We start from the raw sequence: 26035 nt of genomic DNA, 5'->3' as shown, positions 1-26035 counted from the left end.
GACAGTGCTGTTTTTTTTTTCACTGAAAAAGCGGAAGTGTTTGTTGAAGATGTTCTCTCCAGACAAGTTGCACTTAAATCAATTTACAAGTAAGCAAGTATTTTTAATGCATTCAAGTTTGGTGACAAACAGTGTATTGTGTTCGAAACAAAGTTTATTACCTCTATTACAGGTAAATATGTGCGTATGCCACTTATCGAGATTTTTTTTTCTCTCTTTTTTGCAGATGACAAAATTATAGTACCACAAGTAAAGGTAGGGAAATATTTGTACGGCTACTTAGTTTACCTAATAATAGCTGAAATTAACTTATATGTTTCACTAAACGTAACAAACTTTTCATTAGTTAGAAATGTGCAATATAACTTGATCTTGATTTCTGCCTTGACTATACTTTTAAATATTTAAATACTGGGAACAAAATAACTATTTATTTTGTATAATATATCATAGATAAATAAACCAAAACACGTCAACCGTTTTAAGGATTTTTTTATTTGTTGTTTTATTTCTCATTTGGTGAAATACATACTTTTGCAAACAAAATAACACAGTAAAAAATATTTTAAGAAACACTTCAGCTGTTTTAAGCAGTTTAAAGTAAACCTTATTTTAAAGCTAAAGTAAAGAAATTCGTTGTCAATCCATTTCTAAAATAAAATAAAAGTTCCAACTTTTAAGTTGCTGTAGCAAAACAAGTATATCTTAAAACAGATAATAGATATTTAAGACTTCTATTTGTGAGAAAATCTACATGGTTCAACGTGAATTCAAGGTGAAAGTGCTAAACCAATTCCGCAAATAAAGAATCAAATTTTATTCTGTTTGCGTACTGATTAACGCAAAACCACTCCAGGCTGTTTTAAACCACACAATTGCGTGTGGTCACCTCTCGGTCTGGCTTACGAATCCTTCTGCTTTGGCAGGTGAGGCCGTTTTAATCGGGGGCAACACCGACTTGCCATCACGCAAATCGCGCAGTATAAAGGTGTGCGCCCTTTCGGCTGCCTGCTTGCCGCGCTCGGCCGACTTTTGCGCGTTTTCTCGGATGCTTTTCGCAGCACTGGAGCGGCGTCGCGGCCGCGCCATTGTTTCGTTGCGCTGCGGCATGGTCGCTGACGTCACAATGGGCCTTTCAGCTATGACGACACACTCCCCCTCCGTGAGGGCGCACAGTCGACTGGGCTTTGCTACCGGGCCGAACTTCCGGCTGTTTTGGTTGAAAGAGTTTGAAATCTTGGCGAAATCGCTGGACGACGCGTCGAAGCCTTCGCGCTTGCAGAATTCGAGGAACTTGGCAGAGTGTTGCTTCTCCTTCTTCTGTGCGTGGGAGCTTCGTCTGGTCGGAGACCTGAGCGACGGTTTAAGCGTCAGGGGCTCGATCGTGCCCGAATCGCGCCGTTTTGGAGGCTGTTTGTCGCTTTTTGCATCAACCTGTTTCTCCTGGTTGCAACTAGGGGGCAATTTCCTCGTTTTTGAAGCGTCGCATTCTGCGTGTATATAAATGTTAAACACTAGTAATTAAGGAAGGTCACTTTTCTTGTTTTGGTTGCAAAAAAATTGAAAAAATGGCATTGTAAGCACTGAGATCTAAATTGCAATACTTAAGCTTTAGAAATGGGAATGGAAGTCTTCAATTCTATTGTCTTAAGATTTAGTCTAATAAAAATATTCGTGGATATTAGGCAGCTATTTTGTCGTATTTGCATTCTGCGTATAGACTGAATGATAAGGACCAATAGCATAGGTGGGCCACTTTTCTTGTTTTTACTCGCAAAACTTTCGAAAAGTAACCATGTTGCCTCAAGCACTAGGATTAAAATTACAATGGTAAAGTTTTAAAAAAGGAAAACATGGTCTCGAATTCTATTGTCTTAAGTTATATATAGTCCAATAAAAATATGAGTACATATTGTACAACCAGGGTTTTTTTGAAGGTTTGGGTGACCGCTAAGTAGTTTTAAAAGACCGCAAGTGTTTCATTTAAATACCAAAAAGTTGCAAGTCCAAAATTTGGAAAACTGCTGGAGAAATTTGGGGGACCGTTTCGCTCCCCCAAAACACCTTAAAAAATACACTGTGTACATCTATGATTTTTGTTTTAGCATTTCTACTTTGGCTATGTATACATGTTGCTTGTTATGAGTTTATCTCAAAGTCTTTTAAGCCCATAACTTGACGTAAAATATACGAAGTTCATTTTACCCGACCATAACACTGGGTATTTATCAACATTCCTAATTTTTCAAACTCGTTTAGCCGTCAAATATAAGTTGCCAAACATAAAAACCACACAACACCAACCTCCGCCACTCGGGGGCGCCATGCTGGGTACGACCACTGGGTGACAGAAGTACGACGGTTTCGTGACGTAATCAGCCAGGCTCTGCCCGAATATTACGGTGGGTCGAGGCTGGGGACATGTTTTCTTCACGATCTGTTGATGTAAATTTAACCAAAAGGTTTTGTTAGACGTATTATAAGGACCTACTCCGACAAGCTTAGGTCTTATTCAGACGGTTTAGATTTTATTCTGTCGTGGATATTATACTGCGTATTTGGCTTTATTAAGTCGTTGGTCTTACTGCTATAGTATTAGAGATTGTTCTTCTTTAGATAATGTTGCTTTGAAGATCTTTCTGTGTGTTGCCGGACAATGTCCTGTAAATTGCACCCCCTTGCAATCCCGGAAGAAGTACATTGAGGGCTTTCACTAGCTGCCTTTGATACCTTTTCGCGCGACGTTTTGCTGGTGATGTGATGCGACTTGGCCTGGATGGGTGGAAGGGTGAGTCCAAGTCGTCGACACGCTTCATTGCTCTTCTGGGTCGGCAGCTGTCGGTGAAGTGTTTTCATTTCTGCTCAAGAGCAACAAACATTCATTGTTGCGTCTATTGTCTGTATCAATCGAGCGCGTGCGCCCCGGCCGTTATATTAATTCTTTATCGATCTTTTCGGCCAAGGGCCGGCACGAGTGGCCCCTTGTGACGTCACTGGCGAAATCACAAACGCTTCGATTGTTTTGCGAGTCCGGTCCGCTAATCCCTGCTTAAATTCTCGAAAAAAAAAGCTTTCTTTGCTAATTGGAGCTTCAAGTTTCATGCCTTTTACGATACATTCAAAAAAACGCAAAACTATTTTACGTAATAATCGTTAGGGTGTTATATAGGTTGGCTTTAAAACCACAATTCTAACAAAATTTAAATTGCTATTCTTAAAAAGAACTGGCTGTTATATACTCTGAACTTCGATTTTTAAATTCTCACAGGTTATTTTCCAAAACTGAACTATTTCTGTCGGTCGTGTATTTTCATCTGCGACATTTAAAATTGCACTGATGACAGATTGGTTTATTTTACCTTTAAATTAAGTTAGGTTTATCCCTCAAAAGAATCCTTTCTGTGTAGGGCGTTCATTCACTTGAAGCCGCAATTATTCCTTTGTTTGCTTACAAAGTTGAGCAAATATTGTTTTTGCCCCTATATCTTTTGTCACCTGTTATTGTCAGCGATACAGCGAGTAGCTAAAAATGAAAACGTGTTCAATAATGGATTTCGAACATTGGGCGACTGTACAAAACAAAACTTTAAATAGCAACTTAAAGTTAAATAGTCGAGGGTCATAGTAAAAAATAGTAGAATGAAAAATGCAACCAATTTAGATACAAATGACTTACAATTTTATCCTGTGGTGTTTACCGTAAAATTAAATATGTTAAAAATGTTTATGGGATTAAATCAGTTTTCGACTGTGCAAAACGAAACTTTAAATAGCAACTTAAAGTAAAATGGTCCTAGGTTGTAGTAAAAAGTAGTAAAATGAAAAATGCAACCATTTAGATACAAATGAATTGTAAATAATTTTATCTAAAAATGTAAAAAATGTTGTTATCGAAACATTTGATCGGTTAAAAGGAATTCCGATTTATTTAAAATGTTTAAACCACAATACCTGCTTGTCTATATGGGCTTTATAAATATAGTTTACGGTAACACCTTGTAAAAACATGATAACCCAAACTTCCCTGACATTTTAATATCCGCCCATTCCAGTTACAAAATCGCGATTTAAATAACTTCAAAGTTTCTGGTCGTATTGCAAGTAGCGCTATATTGAAATTCTTTGCGCTGTACAAACTGCTGCAAACATTCTTTTTTTTTTTAACTTTGCTATTTGCACGCAGTTACCCCGAACTATGCTTTCCTCGATAACAAAAGCGACTTTACAAGCAGCATAACGACTTGATTGTCCCGCTGTGCAACGCTAATTAACACAGCACTAAAACGACCAAGACCCAAGAGTGCTGCAACGTTGTTTTTTCTATAAATTACAACAGCGAAATTATTCTGGTCTAAAGCCGCTTAAGTTGATTGACAATTTCTAGAGTTTTACTTAACGGAATTTAACATGTTGGCACAGCGTGGTTTAATACCGTATATAGAAAAATAAACGACAGTAGCATATATAGGTTTTCGCTATCAATTTCGGAAAACGTTTTTCATTGAAATCGCGAAATTAGTAATTTCACTTTCTGCTTTAAGGATTACAGTTCTTTGTGTCAAATGTAAAATTGCTCTTACGGCCAATATTTTTAGTAAATGCACCGACGTTTCGACAACTTATACAGGCAATCTTCTTCAGGGCAATAAAATTGCAACATTTGGCTACAATAAAGGAAAAAAGCTTTGCCGGAAGATCAATTTTACATTTGGTACAATGCCTGGCAGCAACAGTATGTATCAGTTCTTTGCATATTTGCCAATATTTGAATTCAAAAAGATAGCGACACACCAACATTTTTCAGCAACAATTACAGATTTAGCTTGATAATAAATCTTTAGTTGAAGATAATACAAGCTCGTATCGAAACGTCTTAATCAAGATGATGTCGATGTACACGACTTTTTTGATTTTGCAATTCATTTTTAATCTACATTACAGATTTCTGCATAGTGTACCCAAATACAGATTTCTTTTTGCTTTTGCAAACAGTCGCTATCTTCTACTTGAAGCACGCGGTGAGCGCTACACAAATAACGACGTCGAATCGCTCTTACTTCGCTTATCTTTCCGCACTTACTCTGTCGTCGGTGTCCGCCGGGAAAGATCAGCACTTCTCTGCGTTGGTCCATCATCGTAACGACAACAAGTGGCAATGCTGTTGGGATAGGATCACTTCATGCCTTGCCGGTTCAGCTCATTATCTCGACTCTATTTGCTGGAGAGCTTAAGCAATCGATACGAGACGTTAGCTCTTCCAGGTGGCCCTACTAGCTAAGCCGGCGAGCAAACGCTTTGGTGCATTGCGACTCGTGGGATGTGAGGCGTGAGTGACATGTTCAAAGGCCACGGGGCTCACGCCTTCGTGGATAAATCCCGGGCAAATAGCTGACGTTAAAATGGCCTTAAACACGCTAAGCCACCCCCTCTGCAAACGATTTTACCTGGTATCGCTTAGGTAAAGCCACCCCTTTTGTCGGCAATTTTTTTGGTGACAAAAGGGCTTCGAATCGACTTTATAATTCGGCAATGTACCTTTGTAGAATAAAACCAACAAGGCTTATATCCTTGTGGCCGGAATCAAAACATGTTTACTGGTGTAATAGTGTCTTTCCTGACACAAAAGAATATTTTTTCACCCCCCAAAATTTTTGGTACTAACGAATTATTACGAGAAAAGACCGTCATACAGTGTATTTTTTAAACTTTTTATCGGTTGCAGCTATGTAGGACTTTTACAGCGGCATTTATTTGAAGTTTTAAACTAATTTTTTTCGGGTTTGCAACTGGAAACACCAAAGGTACTCTGCCACCAAACAGCATGTAGGCATTTCTATTTTACAACATCAATGTTTAGTGATGCATACATAAAGCATCTTAAGCTTTATTTTATTGTGCCGTAGAGTCAATTTCGCCGCTAAGAATCGAGCAAAGTTTGTCCTAAATATTCGGATAGCCCAATAAAATACGCTAAATACCAAGCCTGTGCATAAGCCTACGCAGTGTTTTTTCAACGGTCCCCCAAATTTCTCCAGCGGTTTCCCAAATTTTGGACTTGCAACTTTTTGGTATTTGAATGTCACCCAAACCAAACCTTAAAAAAACCCTGGGGCCTACGTAAAACTCTATTTCGGGTGCTTCGATAACTACCGCACGGTAAATCTGATCCAAACGCAAAATCATAATACTACTGCGTGGTTGCGGGCTTATTGTTGATTAGCTCTGATTTCTTGAGACTGGCCTCGCGCACAGGTTGGCCAGAAAAGGATGAGAGCACGCCCCGTCACCCCGGATAAAGCTAGATGTAACAGATTGACAAACGTAACGTAATGTCACACGTACTGAAGAAACTAGGCTGCTTTCTATCGGAGCCCGAACCTATATGCGATTGCACAACAAGGTCTATTGTCTCTACTACTTAATATTTGAATACTTGTATTGCGACGCGTTTAACCTGAATCCTACGTGCCTCAAATGCTCTTCGAGGCCAGCCAACGTAAAACGTTAACCAAAAATGCGCGGTACGGTTATAATCCTTATTTAAAAGATGCACAACAACAAAATTTCGCGGCACGTATAGCACGTCTGGATGACTACAGCTGTCGGCCAATGACAGGCCTGCGCACAAATAACATTGTCTGCCTATGCTGGCCGCAACATTAACCCAGCGCCTCGCAATAAGCGTCCTGTGTATGTCAACACGTCGCGGCCGCCTGCGCGTTTTGTCGCGATGTGGAAGGTCCAAGTACACATCATTCAAAGCTCGTTATGCGCCTCAATTGGCACTCGGTCCGCCACTCAAGCCAACAGTACGGTGACCCCCCGCAAACGACCCCCTTCCCCTGTAAGTGTGCGGCCCGTTATTTGGCAACTTCACAGTGTTTAAACAGCGAAGCCGCAGCACGATTGGTTTTGGCTGAAAAAAATCTTAGCCGCTGATGTTTTTTTAAATAAATGGAAGCAATAAGCTAAATAGTAATATTTCTTGAGTATTAATTAGTGCTACAATAACTTTATTAAATGTGCTTAAGTCACTGTTAAAAATAACTTGACTTGACTTGAGTCATTCTTTGGGTAAAATGACTTGACTTAAGTCGTCTTTTGGACAAATGACTTTGGTTGAAAAAAATAACTTTGTTTAAACATATTTTACGAATGACTTGAATTAGACTTACGTTATTTCAAAATGACTTGTTTACAACACTGTTATTTATTGACGAAAGTATTGCTGTTGGCAAAGTTAGGTTGCTTAAAGTATTTTATGAAAAAAAATCCGAGCATTACCGGTATCTAAAATATTAAATTTGTTTTTTACTTTATAGATTACGTTTGACACAATAAGTGACAGCACATTTTGCAAGACCTTGTAGCTAAAAACGTCTCGCTTTGTAAAACGAAGCCCATTTCTTTTGCGATTTTCTTTATTTCTTATTTGCAAAAAAGGTTAATTCAAGTTAAGTAAGATATATAGTTCAATTCAAGTGAAATACGTATTTCTAACCGAACATGAAACAAAATACTACGAATCATGCACACTTGCTGTCGTACGAATGTAAAACACAATGAGACAGATCGAGTTGATATAGTCAGTCGCACAATATGCGTGTAGTATCACGTCTAGGTTTTTCTTCGTTTTTTTGTAAAATTATTTTGACTGTATCCATTAGCAAGCAAAACTCAAATTTAAACGCAGCGATTTTGATGGAAAATTCCATTCTACACTCCTCGATCAAACGTTTGGCACAAAAACAAGATTCTAAAAAAACAATTGTGCCGACAAAAAACAATTCACAAAATATCATGCGAAACATAATTTTAGACCCTAAAAGTGGCCTAATAAAAACTTGTAATAAGTATAGGCACAAGTGGACATATTACGAAGAGCATTTTTATTATTTCTGTTTATATTATTAATTTTAGATAACGGTTCAAACTAGATTACCCCCATTTTGGATGTTTTAACTTTTAAACAATTAATTTATTTTAAGTTTTTAAAGCTTCTTTAAAAAAACATCGGCAGGTTTAGATTAAAAAATTATAAGATGTATTGTGCCATTGATTCTTCATAAAAACTAAAAAAAATAGCAGTTTGTTAAACAAGGAAGTCATTCTCCTTTGAAGCACGAAAAAATTTAAACACAACTTATACTGGGTTGACATTACAGTACATCAGGCAGTACTCAGCGGGTGAACTTTGTGTGTATATACAATGGTTGACATATAAAGTATGCAAATACTTAGTTTCAGAAATGTAGCTGCTATCGAAATGAGGTAACAAAAATCTAAAAACAAACAGCAAGGCGCACAAAGTTACAGTCTTTTTTTTGATATAGTTAAGCGAAAAACGCACAATAAGAAAAATACACTCTAATAGTCAGTTTAATGGTAGTCTCCGTTGTTAAAATGACAAAACGTTGCACTGAAAGACTAAATCGAGATCCAAAAAATTTGCTTCGGCGTATTTGGCCAATAGATGGAAAAAAATACCTTGTGTAAAAACTCTAATATTCAGTTTAATGACAGACCAGAAAATGACCTTTAATTAGTAAAGCTGACAAAACATTACACAAAGAGACGACCTTATCACAAAACTTTTCTTCAGTGTATTTGGTCAATAGGTGGCGCTAAACGCCTGGGGATTTTCCAAAATAAATCGCTGCAAAACGTACCAGAGCCACAGGGTTGACCTTACGTGACCTTGAGAAGGAAAAACATGGCGCCCGCGCTGAAAACGCCCGAAACCGGAACCGTGACGAACCAAGCAAAGGCGATATTTCTCACCACGCTCCAATCAACAGCATCACGGGAGCGATACCAACCGATTGAAACGACTGCACCGACCTGGAAAAAATGCAGATGTAAATCTTGTCCGCCAGGTAGCAGTAAAGAGTGGGGTTTATCTATGGGAGCTTTCGATCTGCTTTACTTATCATCACATGTTTTTAACCCATTTTGAAGTTATTTTTTAACACTTAGAAGTGGGGTTTAGGTGCGTTTTACGCTATTGACAAACCACCGATTTTACTATGCTGAATTTTCAACATTTACGCCCTAGGGCAGTAGCCTACTTCTCAAACTTTTTTCGCGGCGACCCAAATATTAAGCGTAAGTATGACGACTAAGCTTGTTTTTTTTTGTTTTTTTTTCGTAAGCAAAATAAAAACTAACTTATTGTGAGCGAACAAAAAATAGGCATTAGCATAAAGAATTTCGAATTTTAATAAATATTATAAGACATTATTTGCATTGCTACCTTAATTTTCTTAATTAAAAAATTTTGCTCAGAACCAATCTCAATTAGTGTAAACATGTGACTACTGCAGTCGACGACCCAACCAAATCAAACAGCCACCCAATCTTGGTTCGCGACCCATAGGCTGAGAAGCACTGCCCTAGGGCCTAGGCCTAAACTACAGGTTTGTAACAAAACAGTTTTGGTTCGCACATAAGAATTTTGCATTGCTCGATTTTCTGATTTCATTTCGATATTAATGTAAGGTACTTCGAACCGGGTCCCTGCAAGTTGGTTATAAATACGAAAATGGCTAAAATTGAACTATGCAAAATATTAAGGGACGCACAGGTTTTCATCAAAGGCGAAGTGGCGTTACATCGGGAATCAGCTATGAGGCGAAATTAAAAAAACACGTCTTGTTAAAATATTATTCTCAGTGTATGATGTTAACTGTTCGCGTATCTTCCAAATTAATTCTATTCGACTGACAACATTTCTTTGTGCAAAACTTTGCTTCATGACGTCACGCACCTTGCAGTGGGTTGTGGAAATGGGGATTCCCACGTTGGACGCAACCAAAACAGTGATGGCAGTCATCAGCTCAATGCAGAAACCTCTGTTAAAAGAATAAATATGCAAAACAACTGTAAAACTCCGACAAATCAGTTGGAAACACCTGATTTATCAAGAATAATAAACTTAAAGCATCTCATGTGGGATTTTCTGGTGTTAAAACGTTTTGATTTACATTTTAACTTTCAACTTGTTGCACAAAAAAAAACTTATGCAAATCAACACATAATTGCCTCTCCGAAATACATCTTATGTACTATATACGAGTTCCGTTATAGTTGGCCAGTACGACTCCATAAAGGCTTGATCACAGAATACACATTGTTTATAGACTATATAGGCTATGTTTCAGTTTATGTGCCAATCAAGAAGTTTTTTTAGTTTTTCCGTTAGTTAATTTTGCATTGAAACCTGCAACGTCCCCTAAGTTAACATCAATCAATAATGATCTTTAATGTCGTAATATTTTTTGGAGTTAACAGGAGCAAGTGTATAAAAGTAGAAGACACAAATTTGCAACTTTGAAATGACTTGAGATCAGGGAGTTGAACCGAACCCGAACCGAATCTTGATAAACCGGTTATGGGCCAAAACCCGAACCGTTTTTGAAAGTTTTTAAGGAGCCGAACGGAACTGTACCCAATATTTTTAAAGACCCTGAACCTCAACCGAACCAGTTAAAAAAGCCGGTTCACTCCAGCATGATTGAACCGGAAAAGTCAATCGGATCGTCTCCCTGCTGAAAAATATCTTAATTTCGACGATTTCTTCTAAATTTCAAAATTTTCAGTACGACTTTTCCAAAAACCTCGTGTTCTACTGACCTTGAAGGCGTGACCTTGGTGAGGTTCTTTCCAATCGTGTAGATCACACGTCGTCCCATTACCCATAGTCCAATGCTCACCCCAAAGCCCCCATAAAGCAACAAGTACCAAGGTGTGTAAGCCTTCTGAACCACCTCACCCGACCAGAACACGATCCACAGCGCGATCAACGGCCCGATGGCGTTGCTGATGAAACAAAGCGGTAAATATAGAAGCCAAAAGTTGCTAAATAGCACAAGCGTTACTTAGAGACGCTAGGAATACTACAATATGAAAATATTAACGTGGTCGATATCAGTGATTTAAAAAAAATTACAGGTTAAGCTCCAGTCCAAGTCATGGCTAACCCTTAGGTCAATGATATTTAGACTGTTTACAAAAACAGCTATCAAATATAAAATCATTTCTTTTTTTAGAGAAATATAATATTCGCCGTACGAATATCTATCATCATTTCCTGTACAAAAACAACCACGTACAATATGCCAAAAAGTGTAGTTACACTATAAAGTCCGGCTATAAATTGATAAAACATTTGCAGAGTTTGAGGCGAAACACAACAACATAACGAATGGCCAAAGTGATATACTTTTCGATTTTCTTTATTTCTAATGATTTCAAAATTAAAGAGTTTCTTTCAAGAGACGTATGTCAAATCAAGCCATTTTACACAGACAAATTAAGTTAAGTTAGTTGAAAACCACAAGTTCAGTAGCCTGCACTTAGATCAGGTGTGCGATTCAAGCAATTTCAATACAGATCTTTATCTCACCAAACGTCGTTGCCGCCGTGGGCGAAACTTGCGAAGCAGGCGGTGAGGATTTGGAGAGTGGAGAAGATTTGTCGAACCTCTCGTGGATCTTCATATTCTTCCTCTTGTTCTTTAGATTTTTCCTCATCTTCGCTTTCACTGGACGATGCGCTCGAATCCTGGAAGTAAACGGAAAAAGTTGGAAGAACCTTTGTAAAGGTGTCTTTTAGAAATCGACCGATATTACTTTTTTGGACCGATACCGATACCCGATTTTTTACAATTTTGTCAACCGATACCCGATACCCGATACCGATTTTTTTTATATCCTTATGAAATGTTCAAAACTTGAATTAATTGAAAATAAAATCCAAATAATGTTTTAGTTTACATACATTTAATATTTACTAATCTATTATTTTGCATATTACCTTGCGGCGTAATGCTAAATCCCAATTTTTTTAATCAAAAATGTGTAAGTTGTTTGTTGAAAAGGAAAAATCATATCATATTTTCGTACTAAAATATCGACCAAAGTATCGGCCTACATTTTTGCCGATACCGATATATCGGTAGAAGCCAAAAATCGGCCGATATTATCGGTAATCCGATATATCGGCCTGTCTCTAGTGTCTTTAATGTAAAACTTTCACTACAGCGCTTAAATAAACGGCTGTGTGTTGTATCCCTAGACTCCCAGTCATTTTAAATGACTTAGGTCCTAGCCGAGTCATTTAAAATAACGTACGTCTAAGTCAAGTCTTTTGCAAACCAACAAGTCAAGTCCCAGTCCTAGTCATTTAAGCCCCACTAAAGCCGACGTAAAGTCCGAGGTGATTCGTAATAAAAGGAAATCAAATTCAAGTTAAAATAAAATGAAAAATATATTAAACATGGTAACCTAATTCGATTATGAGCAATAACTCAACTAAAAATACCAAAAGCGCAATTCACAGCAAACAAATTGGTTTACTTGCAAAAAATGAGAGGCATAACCCGATTTGTACCACAAAATGCCTAACGGAAGGAATTTATTTTAATTTTTCAAAACAGAGTCAAGTCGAGTGGTTTGGGTCAAAATACTTATTCGAAGAATTTGAAAAAAAAAAGCCTATTCGAAGAATTTAAAAAAAAAAAAAAAAAAAAAGCCTATTCGAAGAATTTGAAAGCAGTGACTAAAGTGAAGTTAGGATTCACGGGATGACATTTGAAAGCTGCGTTTTTACATTCTTTACAGTGCTCTTTTTTTAGATTAATGTGATTCATCTGATTATGCTGAGGCCCTATGCGCCCAAATGTCGCTAAACAGTTACAACCACGGATGATACAACAATCAATCGAACTTAAATGTTTTTGTCGTTATGGCGTCAGTAACCGCTTGTTAAATGCAAGTAAAATCGCACCAGTTACGAATATCTCGAGCTTAAAAATCTCCGAGAAGAACTTCTTGGGATAACGCAGGGGTTCTTAAACCGGGGTCCATGGATGGTCCGTAAACTAGCTTTAGGGGGTCCATGAACGCATAATTGAAACGTTAGTGTGTACTTAAAAAGTAATTTATTTTTACAAAAAATGAGTTTAATTAAAAGTTAAACGGTTTTACACTGAATGTATTTAGACTCCATCTCACTTTCACATTATTTGGACCGAAATCATCCTATTTCTGAAGTTTATTTGTATTGTGACGTCAACACATGACGTCGTCTTTGAAAATTTCATGCCTACCGTGGTCCACGCATAGCAAAAAATTAGGGGTCCGCGGTAAAAACAATTTAACAACCCCTGGGCTAGCGTGTTACCCGTCAGGGTCTTGCAAGTGCAATCTTATCAGTTGCTGGGTAGCTTGCCGATAAAATCAGCATTTGCCCGTTAATCCTGATCGATTGTAGCCAATTACAAAAAAAAACTTACCGTCTCACTAAGATCTGAACTTATTCTCGCTCTTGGCATGAGCGTCACGTTCTGCTGCATTTTCTCGTCACGTGATTCCTCTGGAATTTTCTCCGTTGTGTCAGACTGAAATTGAAACGAAAAGTTTGCATGGGGAATGGTACACCGGCAGGTTTTTAAGAATGATGCAATCACAAGAAAGATCAAAATAGAATGCTGCTTGAAAAATATTTACTGTTGGTTTTGAACCTTTCACGGGGCTCTGATCTACGGGCTTCGTGCTCAATTTTTCTTCTATCTGACAAGTGGTTTTGGGCTTGAAACGCCAACACCAGAAAAATGTAATTAGTCTGCACCCTAAATCTTGTTTTAAGCTTGGCGCCAGTCTCAACTTTACCTACATTTTTGTATTGATCCGACTAGATCCGTGGTTCACAGCCTGGGGGTCGCAAGTGGGTACACCAGGGGGTCGCTATGTCACATTTGATAAAGCAAAACAAAACAATATGAACTAAAAGTTTAGCAAAAGAGCGAAAGTACTCGCCAGGATAAAAAAAATCTTTATATGGCATTTGCTGTAGAAAACTAGGCGTGTTTATGACTATCGGTCTTCAAATGTGAACGTTTTTCTACTTTATATATGAAGCCTACTGGGATTATCTAGTTCCCCAGGTTATTTACAAGAAAGGTAAAAATGTCAACTCACCGAAGAAAATGGGACCTTCTTCCCCAAAACGTAGCTGGAAACATCTTTTGAGGCTAAATGAATTGTTGTTTAAATTATTTTCACGCTTTTTGAGTTAAAAGATTATAAAAAACAGACGAAAGGTCAGTTTCGGTATTTCAATAACAACCAAATGCCTTACTGGACATTTTGCCACAGACAATTTGTTTTCGATATAATGAAAGGCACATTCTCACATGTGTTTAATAACAACTGTGAACTTGTATTTCTAGCCTGCCCTGCTTGCATCATTAATTGACAAATTCGGCGAGTCGGCAACGGTTTTTCGGTGTACCCCTTATAGATCTATATTCCTATTTGGCATGCATTATATAAGTGTATGACTTGTACCTTTGATATGAGACGACGAAGTTGAAAATGAACTTGTCTTGTAGCAACCTTCAACCTAAAAATAAAATAAATTAAAGAGAATAAGCTTTTTTGTTTTAATATGGACCGAGTATGACCTAATGGTGTTTAATGAGCAACCAAGACGATGTGTACAAACATTTAAAAATGTGCTCTAACTGAATTCGATGTGACGATACGGACCGTGCTGAAACAGTGCGATTTGTTACTAACTTATGTTTGTAGTAAACCAGGAATACTTAAACTGGGGTCCTGGACCCCTTGGGGTGCGTGAACTAGTTTTAGGCGGTTTATGAAGGCCTAATTGAAATTTTGGTGTTTAGCTGGAAAAAGAAATGAATTTTAAAAATGAAAGATATATAATGAAAAAATGCGTTGGCGCCTTCTCATTAAATGCCTTTTGACTTTTATATTTGTTGGACATTACACAGCAGGTTTCTTAAGCCTACTCGTTTTATGACGTCATCTCGAAATATGACATGCCGACCCTGGTCCACGGGACTAAACCAATTGTTTAAGTGATCCGCATTTACAAAAGTTTAACAAGTCCTGCTCTATTCCCATTGTGTCTTTACTTGCAAACACTTGACACATACGAATGGCCAGATGCCTTTTTTTAATCGCCTGGCCAAAATATTTTCTCTTTGCACTAATGGAGCGATGTGGTCGCTCTCATTGCGCCTGTTTTTAGCTCTTCGATAATTCTCCTCCAACAAATAGATCGGAAAAAAATTGGACTGACAGACAAACCACCTAACATATACATTCCATTAAATTAACGTCTGAGGGACCTTCGTACAGTCTCCGACCAATTTTTGTTTGCCGGATACCACATTAGTGTCACCAAGATCAAAACCTTACCGTGCGCGAATCGCCTTTCTCCCATTCTTCTTTGAAAGTTGAATGTGATGGAAGATGTTTGCGATCTGGGGTTTCAGAAATGACGCTCTGGTTTCGTTCCTGTTCCAGTTGGATTTGTTCTAATGGGCAAAATGTTTTGATTTTTTACTTGCTTGGATCCTTTGCATTCTGTTTAAGGTAATTTATAAGCCAAAAAAGTCACATACAATAAACGAACGTTGACACAAGTTATTAAAACCTTAAATTGTTATACAGTTTTTACGTGCTTGTGTGTTTTGCTGTGGTAAAGATTAAATACATCAGAATATTATTAATTAATTTCTCCACCTAAAATAAAGGGCTGGATAACTTTAGCACCGACGATCGCTGGACGGATATAATATTTTGTTTTAAACTTTTAAAACTTGATTATATGGTTAAATGAAAAGGAAAATTTAAACAGACTATATGCAACAAGAACTGTAGTAAACTTTGATAAATTGTGGTTCAGTTTAACACTTCACCAAAATTTAGTGTGAAGTTTTATCCCACAACATTGTAAATATAGTTTAATCTTAATGAAGGAAATATGCCGTGGGCTGGTGGAATTATCTCTGGGGCTGGATTTGGAACCAGGACGGTATTTGGTGACCCTTAACCTAAAACAAAACTAGTTTCATCTAAAAATAATTCTTAACACGAAACAACAAAAAATCTAAGTTTCCTTCTTCGTATTAACTCACCTCCTTGTGTGCGCATGCGCGGGACGGCTGTGAACAAGGTTGCTATGCCAACAAGTATCATTCCAGCCAAGGTGATGAGGAATATCGACCACAATGGCAGTTTGTCGAATCCGAGAACTAAATTAAATCAGAGGTGAAAATAATTTACCTTCTAAGTGATCAAATGCATTTGCAAACAGTTTTGATAGAATGCTGCACTGCAAGCGATTAAATAACATTTCTCAAACATCGCATTATCGCAAAATGCTCCTTCAAATACTAAAGCAGTTTGTTTAATTATACGAATAAACTCTGGTAGTGCGATGGTCAACGTGTTTTTCTGGTTGAAATATAAGGCGAAAACAGACTTCAGTAAAACTTACGCGGTGCTCCAGAGTATACAAAGGAGAATATGTTCACGCCAACAGAGACGGCATAGAAAACAGGCAAGAGTCGGAGTCCGTTCTTCAGTGGATCTGCCTTAAAATTTAAATAAATTGGTTCGAATTAGCAGTGTTGTAATTACCGTACGTAAGTCACTTTTAAACTTGACTTGAATTAGTTTTTTTTCGTGAAATTTAGATATTTATCTCAATTTTTGCACGTAAAACTTTTGTTTTCGTTGTTGATTTTTTACTCATAATCTGACGAGTTTACCAATTTAAATAGTTAAACGTTTTATTGTTCATCACTGAAAATGAGAATCACTGAAATCGAAGTTAAGAGTAATTTATAAAGAAACATTTAGTGTATAAAATTCTGAGGGTCGCGAGTTCAATTCCCGGGTCCGTTGTTAAAAGAATAACTTATTAAAATTAGTTTAATAAATGGGTATAAGACAAAATCGTCGTTTTTTGCCGTATATGAAAGGGCTTGATTTGGAATTGACTTTCTCTAAATATGACTCGACTGGGACTTGACGTGTTATTTATTTTGAAAGACTTGACTTTGATTTAAGTCATAATAAAATGACTTGTTTAAAACACTGCGAATTGATCTAACAAAAAAGAGCAACAATTACATCCATGCTCAAGAAAAACAGGTGTATTTTACTAAAACCTAACTTAAGCTGTAGGGTGTTTTGTTAAAAATGTTATGCCTGTTTTGGGGTAAACGTGAAAACTCGCCAAAACTTAGGTAGCAATATCCCTTTATTTCTTACAAGCAAATTTGTTTTTCTAGGAAAAATTAACATTTTGTCAATGAAACTATATAAAATAACTAAAACGATACTATATAGGCGTTACTGGTTAGGTTAACGTTTTTTACAGAGATACCGAACCTTTTCCATCCAAAATCCTTTTGCTTAATTAAAACTTTCCAGTGACTCTTCATGTTTACGGGTTTAGAAGACAATTCACTCAATCAATTAAAGTGTGTAGATTTGTGTTGCGTATAAGCTTTGACACTTACAAATCAAAAGGCAAAACAAGTACAGTTTATAAACTACTTAAACGCGTCACGCGACACCAAGCTTAAAAAGCCCTGGTTTGCACGCACGTAAGACAGGGGTTATTTAGACTGACAGGCCCACAACAAGAGCCACAAATTGTTTTGCACCTATTGTGAAAAACAGGATTATTCAACCTTATCCATTGCAAAACGGGTGGTCAACCAACTGCGTACAAACTAAAGGGCCTACGTGCTTGTGGCAGGTGTGGCGTTGGGTCAATCGCGTGCCTTGCCGAAGACAAAACCGTGTCCACTATTTTGAAAGTCTAACACACCTCCTTGAGCTGTTTACTGGCGTCTGATTGGTTGTAAAACGGGGCGTTCGATATATTTGAAACCTGATAGCTGTTGCGCGGCACTGAATGATTGGAAAGGCATCTGGTCAAAGCAACTCGGGGCCACCACTATGTTTGCTTGATTTAATTTATCCAAACCACTCCACTTTAGAATGAATTTACTAATGTAAAGAAATAATGCAAATTTTTATAGGAACTTAATTAAAAACGTAATTTTTTAGGCCTAGATTTTTGTACGTTGATTCATTTACCCTCAGGACTGAATTTAGGCCTACTAGAATTAGGATTTTTTTAGTTAAAATTGCAATAACATTTTAACGTCTGATATTATTAATCGTTTTTTTTAACAACACCAAAAATAGCTTGTAGTACAATTCCAGAGGACACTAAGCTAAGGCTCACTTGTCAAATCTGGGCGCCGGTTTAATTCTGTCAGACGCAAGACAATCCCTAACACAGGGTTATGAATAGTTTTTTAACAACAATGTTTATCAGATGCAAAACTAAGCTAAATAAACTAAACGACCATTTCGTAAAACTTACTATGTAGACTATTTTGTAATTCTGGTAGGCCTGAATTCAGTCCTGGGGGTAAATGAATAAACGTACAAAAATCTAGGTCTCAAAAAATACGTTTTTAACTAAGTTCCTATAAATATTTGCTTTATTTCTTAAAGCCTACTAGAAATTAAGATTTTGTTTAAGGTGACAACAATAACTTACATTTGGCGCTCAGCCTTCATAATTGACGAGGCCCCTTTTAAACAAATTCGGTTACCCCTTACCTTTTTTCCATTTTGTTATTTAGTAGTCTTTGTAAATGGTCTGTTTTGTCTAATTCTAAATAGGGTAACTGATTACCCTTCTTTATAAGTGTTACTCATTAGTGGTGAGTTTTATTTTCACTCAACTTAATCGTTTCGTAATTAAAACTTAATCAATTCGTAATTAAACACCTTTTAAACGTGATTGCCGCGTTGATGATCATAAATAAAGAATTAATGTCACTTATTAAGTTTTTTTCTTTATCTCATGCTACTTTGCTGTATTAGATTCTGTTCGGACATCCTGATTTAATTTTCTCGATATCTCTCACTTTATTTAACGCTGTGGGTGAGTTTTAGTTAGCTTCGCGTCAATTTTGATGTAAGTTTTTCCGAGTGGCAATGTTAAGTTTTGCGTGTTGTTCCTAAAAACTGTTTGTTACTCGATGTAATTGGTGTCACGACAAAAGATTTTCCTCAATCGTAAGACTGCCACCTGATCGTAAAATCAATAAAAAAAATAGAGAATGAATTGAAAGTTGTTCACACCTGTTTGAGAATAAAGCGTTCCACGATGTAGAAGAGAAAAACCGCAGCAAAGCCGGTAATCACGGGCGAAATGAACCAGCTTGCGACTGAAAAGTAATAGTATTGTAATACGAACGATGCGGAAATTCCTATTCAAGTGCTCATAATATAATAGTTTTTGTTGCGATAGTTTACTTGGAATGTGACAAGAACAAAACGTGCAGTAAGGCTCGAAACAAGGTTTTTACGGATTTCTCACAAGAATTACTGTACGTGGAATATGACCAAAGCAACAAGAGTATTATATAACAAAGTGTTGTTCATCCAGCAGTATATATAATAGATCGACGTTTCGACGTGCTATACAGAACTTTTTTATCAGGATACTGACATATCATGTAAAACAGATTCATATTATAGTTGCGCACAGGAATAATTCAAGTACCCATGTTTATTGTAAATAGCAAGACCGAAAATGAAGTTGGACTCCACGCGAATGTTGTCGCTTATTTTATAATGTGTTACAATAAGGTTGTCACAACATAAAAAGGTCGTCACAACATAAAAAGTATCTTTATACGAGTATCGCTCTTTTATTTAGAGTTACCGAGATGAGACAAGGCCAAAAAGAGTACACCAACTCAAATCGAGTAGGTTACTTAAAAAAAAAACGGGTAAATTGTTTTATTACCTGAGTAAGTAACGTTGACAAGGATAACACAAGTTGTTGTACTCGGTATGCGTTTTTTTTTTTAAGAGACTAATTTAAAATTTGACAAAACGAGTAAAGGGACACGGTGAGCGTCGAATGTTTTGCTGACAAAGGTACCTAGAATTTGACGGAAACTTAGAAGTTCCCGGATTTTCAGTAAATCTTATAAAAAATGAGATCTGGGAAAAAAATCAAGCTGGAGTGAATTGTGAGTTTATTTTTACGTTGTATGTCATTCGCCATTTTTTTCGCTTTGGATGTTCAAGGTTGAAAATTTGAGACCCTCACCTATAAATCCAAGGTTAAACCAGTTGACTCCTATTGGTCCGACGGCGACCAATGAGAATCCGATACAAGCTCCCACAATGCTGTGCGTGCCCGACACGGGCACTTTGAAAAGAGTGGCGATTAACTGCCACGCTGCCGCACCTGTAATTATACAACGATTATTGCACAAAGTTAATTATATTTTATTGGTCATCAATGCTACTGGTGCGGTTACATCAGAAAGAAAAGTCAGATTAGCAATAGGCAATTGCAAAGTGAATTTTCCAAACGAGGACCTAAAATGTTTTAAAACATTCAAACTCATTAAATACGAACATGTTCGTGCTCAACGTGTTTTGTTCATTTTAAGTTTAAAAAAGATCAGCGAAGAGTATTGGTTGCCAGTGATTCGCTGTTATAGTTACCCAATGGTTTTTCGGTCGCCGCGAGAAAGGTTGAGAAAGACTGACTTAAGTAAATAGCGCAGTTGATGTCGGCCGGGAAGTTGTACGTTTATTCCCGAAATGGTTTTATCGGACTAAAATACAAATTATCCGACAACTCGATTCTATACGACAAACTGCACATCGTACAATCTGAAGATATATCCTCACTTTATTTAGTAAGTTTACTTATCCAAAGTTTTCGGCAAACGCGCAAAACAGCGTGTTATTGAATTAAAAGCTTGATGGAGATAAAGTCCAAACTATAAAGGGATGTTTGCGTATAATCCGAAACGGTTGAATATGGAACTGACGATGCCGCTCATGTGGCGAAAATATAAATAATCTTTTACATAAACTTCTGATCCACCAATTTACTCGTAATTTTAATATTACTTATAAGGATATCAAAGTCCATACAGAAGTAGGTAGCATTTTGAACGTTTCGTATAACTCAACATGTTGAAAATGAATAAAGAGTTATTCGAAACGTTCAAAATGCTACCTACTTCTGTATGGACTTTGATATTCTTATTACGTCTGACTACAACCTCCATTCATTATGCTCCAATGAATATTACTTGTTCAAGCTAATATAAAAATAACGTACGACTCACCAAACATCGCGCTGATGTTTCCCAGCATCAGAAGCTCGCGGCCTCCTTCTATGTCGTATATTGTGACGTCAATAATGCCTTTTCGAATGGTCTCCCCCACCTTTGCTCCGATCAGAACCGCCCCGGCCGTCTCGAACACAGTTGCAAGAATGCAGGCCTACAGGGGTTGCGACAAATATTACGTCACAACTATGGGTCTGTTATAAGTGTCAGTTACGTTATATACCCCGTCACTGCTGAGTGTTTGTTGCGTCACAAACCCCAGTCAACAACGCATTTAAAAAAGGATAAGCTTTTCACTCTTAGAGCCAGAATAACTATTGTGACCAAATTTGCTGCGCTTATGACGTCATAAATCCTATTCTATACCCCGCGAAAGAATTATAAATTTCCAACCTATAAATTTTGTTGAAAAACTGTTAAACAAAATGAGGAGTAGCATAAGGCTGTGGTAAGTAAAAGTGTGTCGGAAAAGAGCTAATTAAATAGTTTTATATCAAGAAAAGCTAATATATCACGATGAGCGACAAATTCAGAGAAATACATGAAATTTTACAACAAGTTGTACAAGGCCCCTTCCAGTTTTTTATTTCACGCTTGCTGAGAAAACAGTGGTGAGAAGAGTTACTATCGGAACGGTACGGAACGGCGTTCCAGGAAAATAATTCCACTATAACGTCACGTCCCCTGTTGAAAAAATGATTCTACTTGCATCAAACATCACAAAAGTCTGACACAAAACACACCTGTCTGAGTGTGAGCACTTTGGCGCCGACAGCGGTGCCGAAGCTGTTGGCGACGTCGTTTGCTCCGACGGCGAAGGAGAGAAGAAAAGCGATCACGAACCCGACCACCAGCATCCACATCAACGAATGGAAATCCACGGGCACTGAGGCAAATCGTGAAATTGACATAAAAATCATAAAATATAAGACAGAAATAATCAATAAAGGATATAATTTATAAAACAGGGCATGGAAATCAAAACACGGAAAATAAAACAATAGAATGACGAAACGAAGTGAAAGGAGTGATAAATGGAAATCCACAGGCACATGTCTGGGCCTTGAAAAAAATTTAAAATGTTACCCATAAATTTATAGAATGAAAGGAGCACACATTTGTGTGTTAACAACTGTGATTTAGCCCTTCTGAAGCCTCTTTTTGACCAACGATTACGACTTACGTATCATTAGTACACCGATATCCATTGTAGACTCACCGACTCTGTCGATCAATGATGCAAGCAAGACAGACTAGAAAACAACGAGTATACTGTAGATCCCATTCGATATAAAGTTGCTTGTACTAACAGAAAGTAGCAAGCATTGGGGTAGCCAATGGTTGTTTCTCTACTATCTTCACTCTGAGCTTGTGTAGCCTAGTTTATAGAGCGACCGTCGTGCTATGACGGGAGGTCTTGAGTTCGAATCTCACCAAACGCTAGTTATTTTTTAACCTGCCCTGCTTGCATCATTGATCTACAGATTCGATGAGTATGCGATGGTTTTCGTGGTTCTACTCATTTATATTGATACTATTACTTGCAGTCCAACACAATAAACAAACATAAAAAATGTTAACCTTCTGCCACGCAGATTTTTTGCACATTTTGGCGTGCACATATTCGCGCACATTGTGCAAAATAACGTCACGTCCCTTGTTGAACCTTCTGCCAAGGTGCAATTCAACTCAAGCTAAAGTATCTTATTGGTGATTGGTTGTCCGAGGGCTGGGTCAGAACTGATTTATTAAAAAATGTTAAAAATTTCCCAGCCAACTTTATGGGAAAAACAAAGTCACACCCCTTTATCCTTTACTTTAGTTTCTTTTAGTTAGTAAAAAATAAAACAAATATACATATATACATATATATATAATTTATATTCATAAATATATTTGCTGAAAGAAAAATAAATATGTTGTTTTGTGGATGTTGTGCTTTGCTTGGAGCGTTGCTAAGCTACACGACTGTTTAAATGTAAAAAAGTAAAGGTTTTTATAAGCCTTTTCTGGCAAGTATTGACAAACAAGTGATGTTCCAAACAAAGATCGTGCATTCCAGGGTCGCGTTTATAGACTAATCTATCCAACTTTCTGAAAGGAGTTGTATTTTGGGGCATTTAATCAAAAACTTGCTAAATCTAGGTTAATATTGCGGGCCCAAAGACGGTATTTATTCCACCACGACGGACTTCACGTGTAAAAGAAACTGGAAGACCTACAGTCACATGGCGACCATCTGAACCGTGACATGCTGGTTCTAACATGGGGAACACCACAACATGTTGCTCACAACCGTGAACAATGGGAACAACTTGTTTGTGCCGTGTGCCCTGTTCGGGCTCAAAAGTTCAATTGATTGATTCGAGGGTGATCTTTTAGTAGATAAACGTCACCATTAAATTAAAGGTGATATTTTATTTATTTATATACTTTTTTGCGACATGATATACATTTTCTAGCAAAATATTGCATCGTTCTTGGTAAAGTAATAGAGGTTCAGCATCACAAAAGTGTGTTAAAGGGTGAAGTTTACAGGATCAACAACCCTGTAGTTTTAGAGGAAAAATTAGTCTATGGATATACGGGCTATTGTGGAATATAGGGTGATATTTGATATTTTTAGGTTAAAAGTTGCGTCTTTTGGTGACGCGATAATGGTTTAAAGCGGTTATCATGGGGATCAAAAATTATTGAACTTGAACAGAACAAGTAACTATATACTCAAGGCCAATTATTTGTAGGGGCCCATTCACCAAGCTAGCTCAACGGTCTTTTAATGATGTTGACATTACAAATAAAGGTCCAATTCACTTATAGTTAAAAGTTATCGAACAAGACAAAACAGTAGGAAACGAATTTCAACTCATGTAAATCACGGAAACTTTCTCGACTGTATGCAGTTATTGTGGAGTAAGCGGCAGGTCAAATTTCAACGCAGAGTTCAGTAAGCTCATTAAAACCCCTCGCGAAAATGCTTCATGTGACCTCGAAGCATGCTTCACGTAGCAAGTGCATTTGCAAATCTACTTAAACTATTAGTTAAAAAAACAGTACACGAAAATATGACACTTAGTTGCTTTAAACCTGATTATACTGAGACAACTGTTTAACTTGTTGTTTCTCAACCTATGGGACGCGCCCCAAAATTAGTTCGCCGTTGGGTTTGGTTGGGCCGCCGACTGAAGTCGTTCACATGGTTTGATTGATTGGATTGATTTTGAGAAAGTTTTCTCCAAAATGTGCGAAAATCGCAAAAGCAACAAGAGAAGACATGGCTTATGTCTGGGAAAAAAACTCTTAAAAGCCTTTTAAATGTTTAAATTTCACCAATAGCGGATCGCGATAATTTTTGTTCACGACATCGGTTATCTATATCGGAATAAAATGTCAAGTATCAGACATAGTCACTATCGGTACTCGTCCGATACTAGGCTGGTACCGGTGCCAGTGTTGTTTTAAGGTGCAAATTTCTCCAGCGGTTTCCCAAAATTTGGACTTGCAACTACAGTGGCTATTTTTTGGTATTCAAATGAAACACTTGCGGCCTCTTAAAACTACTTAGCGGTCACCCAAACCAAACCTTAAAAAAACCCTGTCGGTGCCGATCCGATTTCAAATTGTCTTAGGAACTTCAGTCGTTGTTTCCGCTACAAAGCAGTAATTTCTGCCTTGTAGGATAAATGAAATAAACAATAGTAGGTTAAGCGAAACAACTGAAATTAACCCGACAAAACGCTAAACCTTATTTGGCTTAAAAACCTGAAACAAGCCCCGAGCGTTTTAATATTTCTTCTGTTTGTTTAGGCATAATACTGAAGTTTGGCATCGAATCGCGTCGCGATACTTTGTCCAAAATATCGGGTATCGTGATCGGAATAAAATATCAGTTATCGGACATCCCCACTGTCGGTAATCGTCCGATATTAGACTGGTATCGGCGCCGTTGCAATACCAAATCGATTTAGGAATTTAATCTTGTTTGTTTGATTAGGCATAGTGATGACGTCATTTGGTATCGAATCAGATCGCGATACTTCTTGTCCAAAATATCGGGTATCGTTATCGGAATGAAATGTCAAGTATCGGACATCCGTAAAACTGCATTCAACAGAGGTAATTGCTTTAAAACAGCAAAAAAACACGAATCCCACTTAGAAAGCTGAAAAATTGGGGATAATTACAAGTGTGAAGCAATTTAGGTGTATGGTAAACTAACCTGTCGACCATTCTGTTGAAAATCCAGTAGCTACCGATGTTACGGAATCCATCGCGATATTAAAAATTTCCAAACCAAATGTTTACAGTATGCTCGATTATCTTAACTGTAAACCTGAAAGAAGATGTTTTTTTAATTCTGCGTATTTTCAACGTTTCTTGTATAAAATTTTCTTTGTATAAAATTTTCTGCTACGTAATAATCCGAAACATAAAGCAACACTTTTTCATGCAAGTAACTGTTGAGTGATAACTTTTAAGACGTGCCATAAACGGATTGAGTGAGAAAAGGGATTTTGTAATCTGGTTAAACAGCATTCCTTATCGACAGACGATTCGCAGGTTTATAGAAGTTTTATATTTCGCTTCATTCAGCGTCTTAATTACGACATAAGACAGCAACTATAGAACTCTTATTGCAATGGGTGTTTGCAATGCAAAATATCGATAAATTGACTGTAGTTTTTTTATAATGAATTGTAAAGCCAAAAATATCGAGTAGATCGCATCATCTTGATAAAGACGTTTCGATATGAACTTGTATCATCTTCAGTTAATGTGAGCTCGTTTTGAAACGTCTTTATCAAGATGATGTCGATTTACTCCGTGCATAGTGTACCTGATTATGGTTATTAGTTAAAATGGAACTTCTTTTTTAAGCCAATGACTTGACTTGAACTGGGTTTTAACTTGTTATGTATGGAAAATGACTCTATTTGAACTGGAGTCGTTTTTTAATGGCTATTTGCAAAACTCCTCACAAAAAATAAAAACTAATCTATTTTTATTACAAACACACATGTTTAC

The 26035-nt window shown here is 37.2% G+C and overlaps 2 protein-coding genes across 2 annotated transcripts; both read right to left on the bottom strand.

The window, feature by feature from the left end:
• Window positions 1–885: 885 nt before the first annotated feature.
• On the bottom strand, window positions 886–5216 carry LOC146163266 (uncharacterized). Its single transcript, XM_083383041.1, has 4 exons — window positions 5081–5216; window positions 2731–2858; window positions 2305–2437; window positions 886–1490 (listed from the first exon to the last, which is right to left on the bottom strand). The coding sequence occupies exons 1-4, from the start codon at window positions 5133–5135 to the stop codon at window positions 886–888; spliced, it is 921 nt and encodes a 306-aa protein (XP_083239167.1). The 5' UTR covers window positions 5136–5216.
• A 2200-nt stretch (window positions 5217–7416) lies between these two features.
• LOC146163265 (sodium-dependent phosphate transporter 1-like) lies at window positions 7417–25371 on the bottom strand. Its single transcript, XM_083382899.1, has 15 exons — window positions 25230–25371; window positions 21754–21896; window positions 21008–21164; window positions 19969–20109; window positions 18990–19075; window positions 16312–16408; window positions 15950–16066; window positions 15228–15346; window positions 14349–14403; window positions 13980–14032; window positions 13295–13399; window positions 11405–11562; window positions 10633–10818; window positions 9767–9851; window positions 7417–8841 (listed from the first exon to the last, which is right to left on the bottom strand). Exons 1-15 carry the CDS (start codon window positions 25279–25281, stop codon window positions 8689–8691), a joined length of 1707 nt encoding a protein of 568 aa, XP_083239025.1. The 5' UTR covers window positions 25282–25371; the 3' UTR covers window positions 7417–8688.
• Window positions 25372–26035: the final 664 nt, after the last annotated feature.

Source organism: Ascidiella aspersa, chromosome 2 (genome assembly GCF_963924565.1).
Source record: "Ascidiella aspersa chromosome 2, kaAscAspe10.2, whole genome shotgun sequence".
NCBI classification, from domain to species: domain Eukaryota; kingdom Metazoa; phylum Chordata; class Ascidiacea; order Phlebobranchia; family Ascidiidae; genus Ascidiella; species Ascidiella aspersa.
Note: the sequence above shows the minus strand (reverse complement) of the source record. Positions and strands in the feature narration are given on the sequence as shown.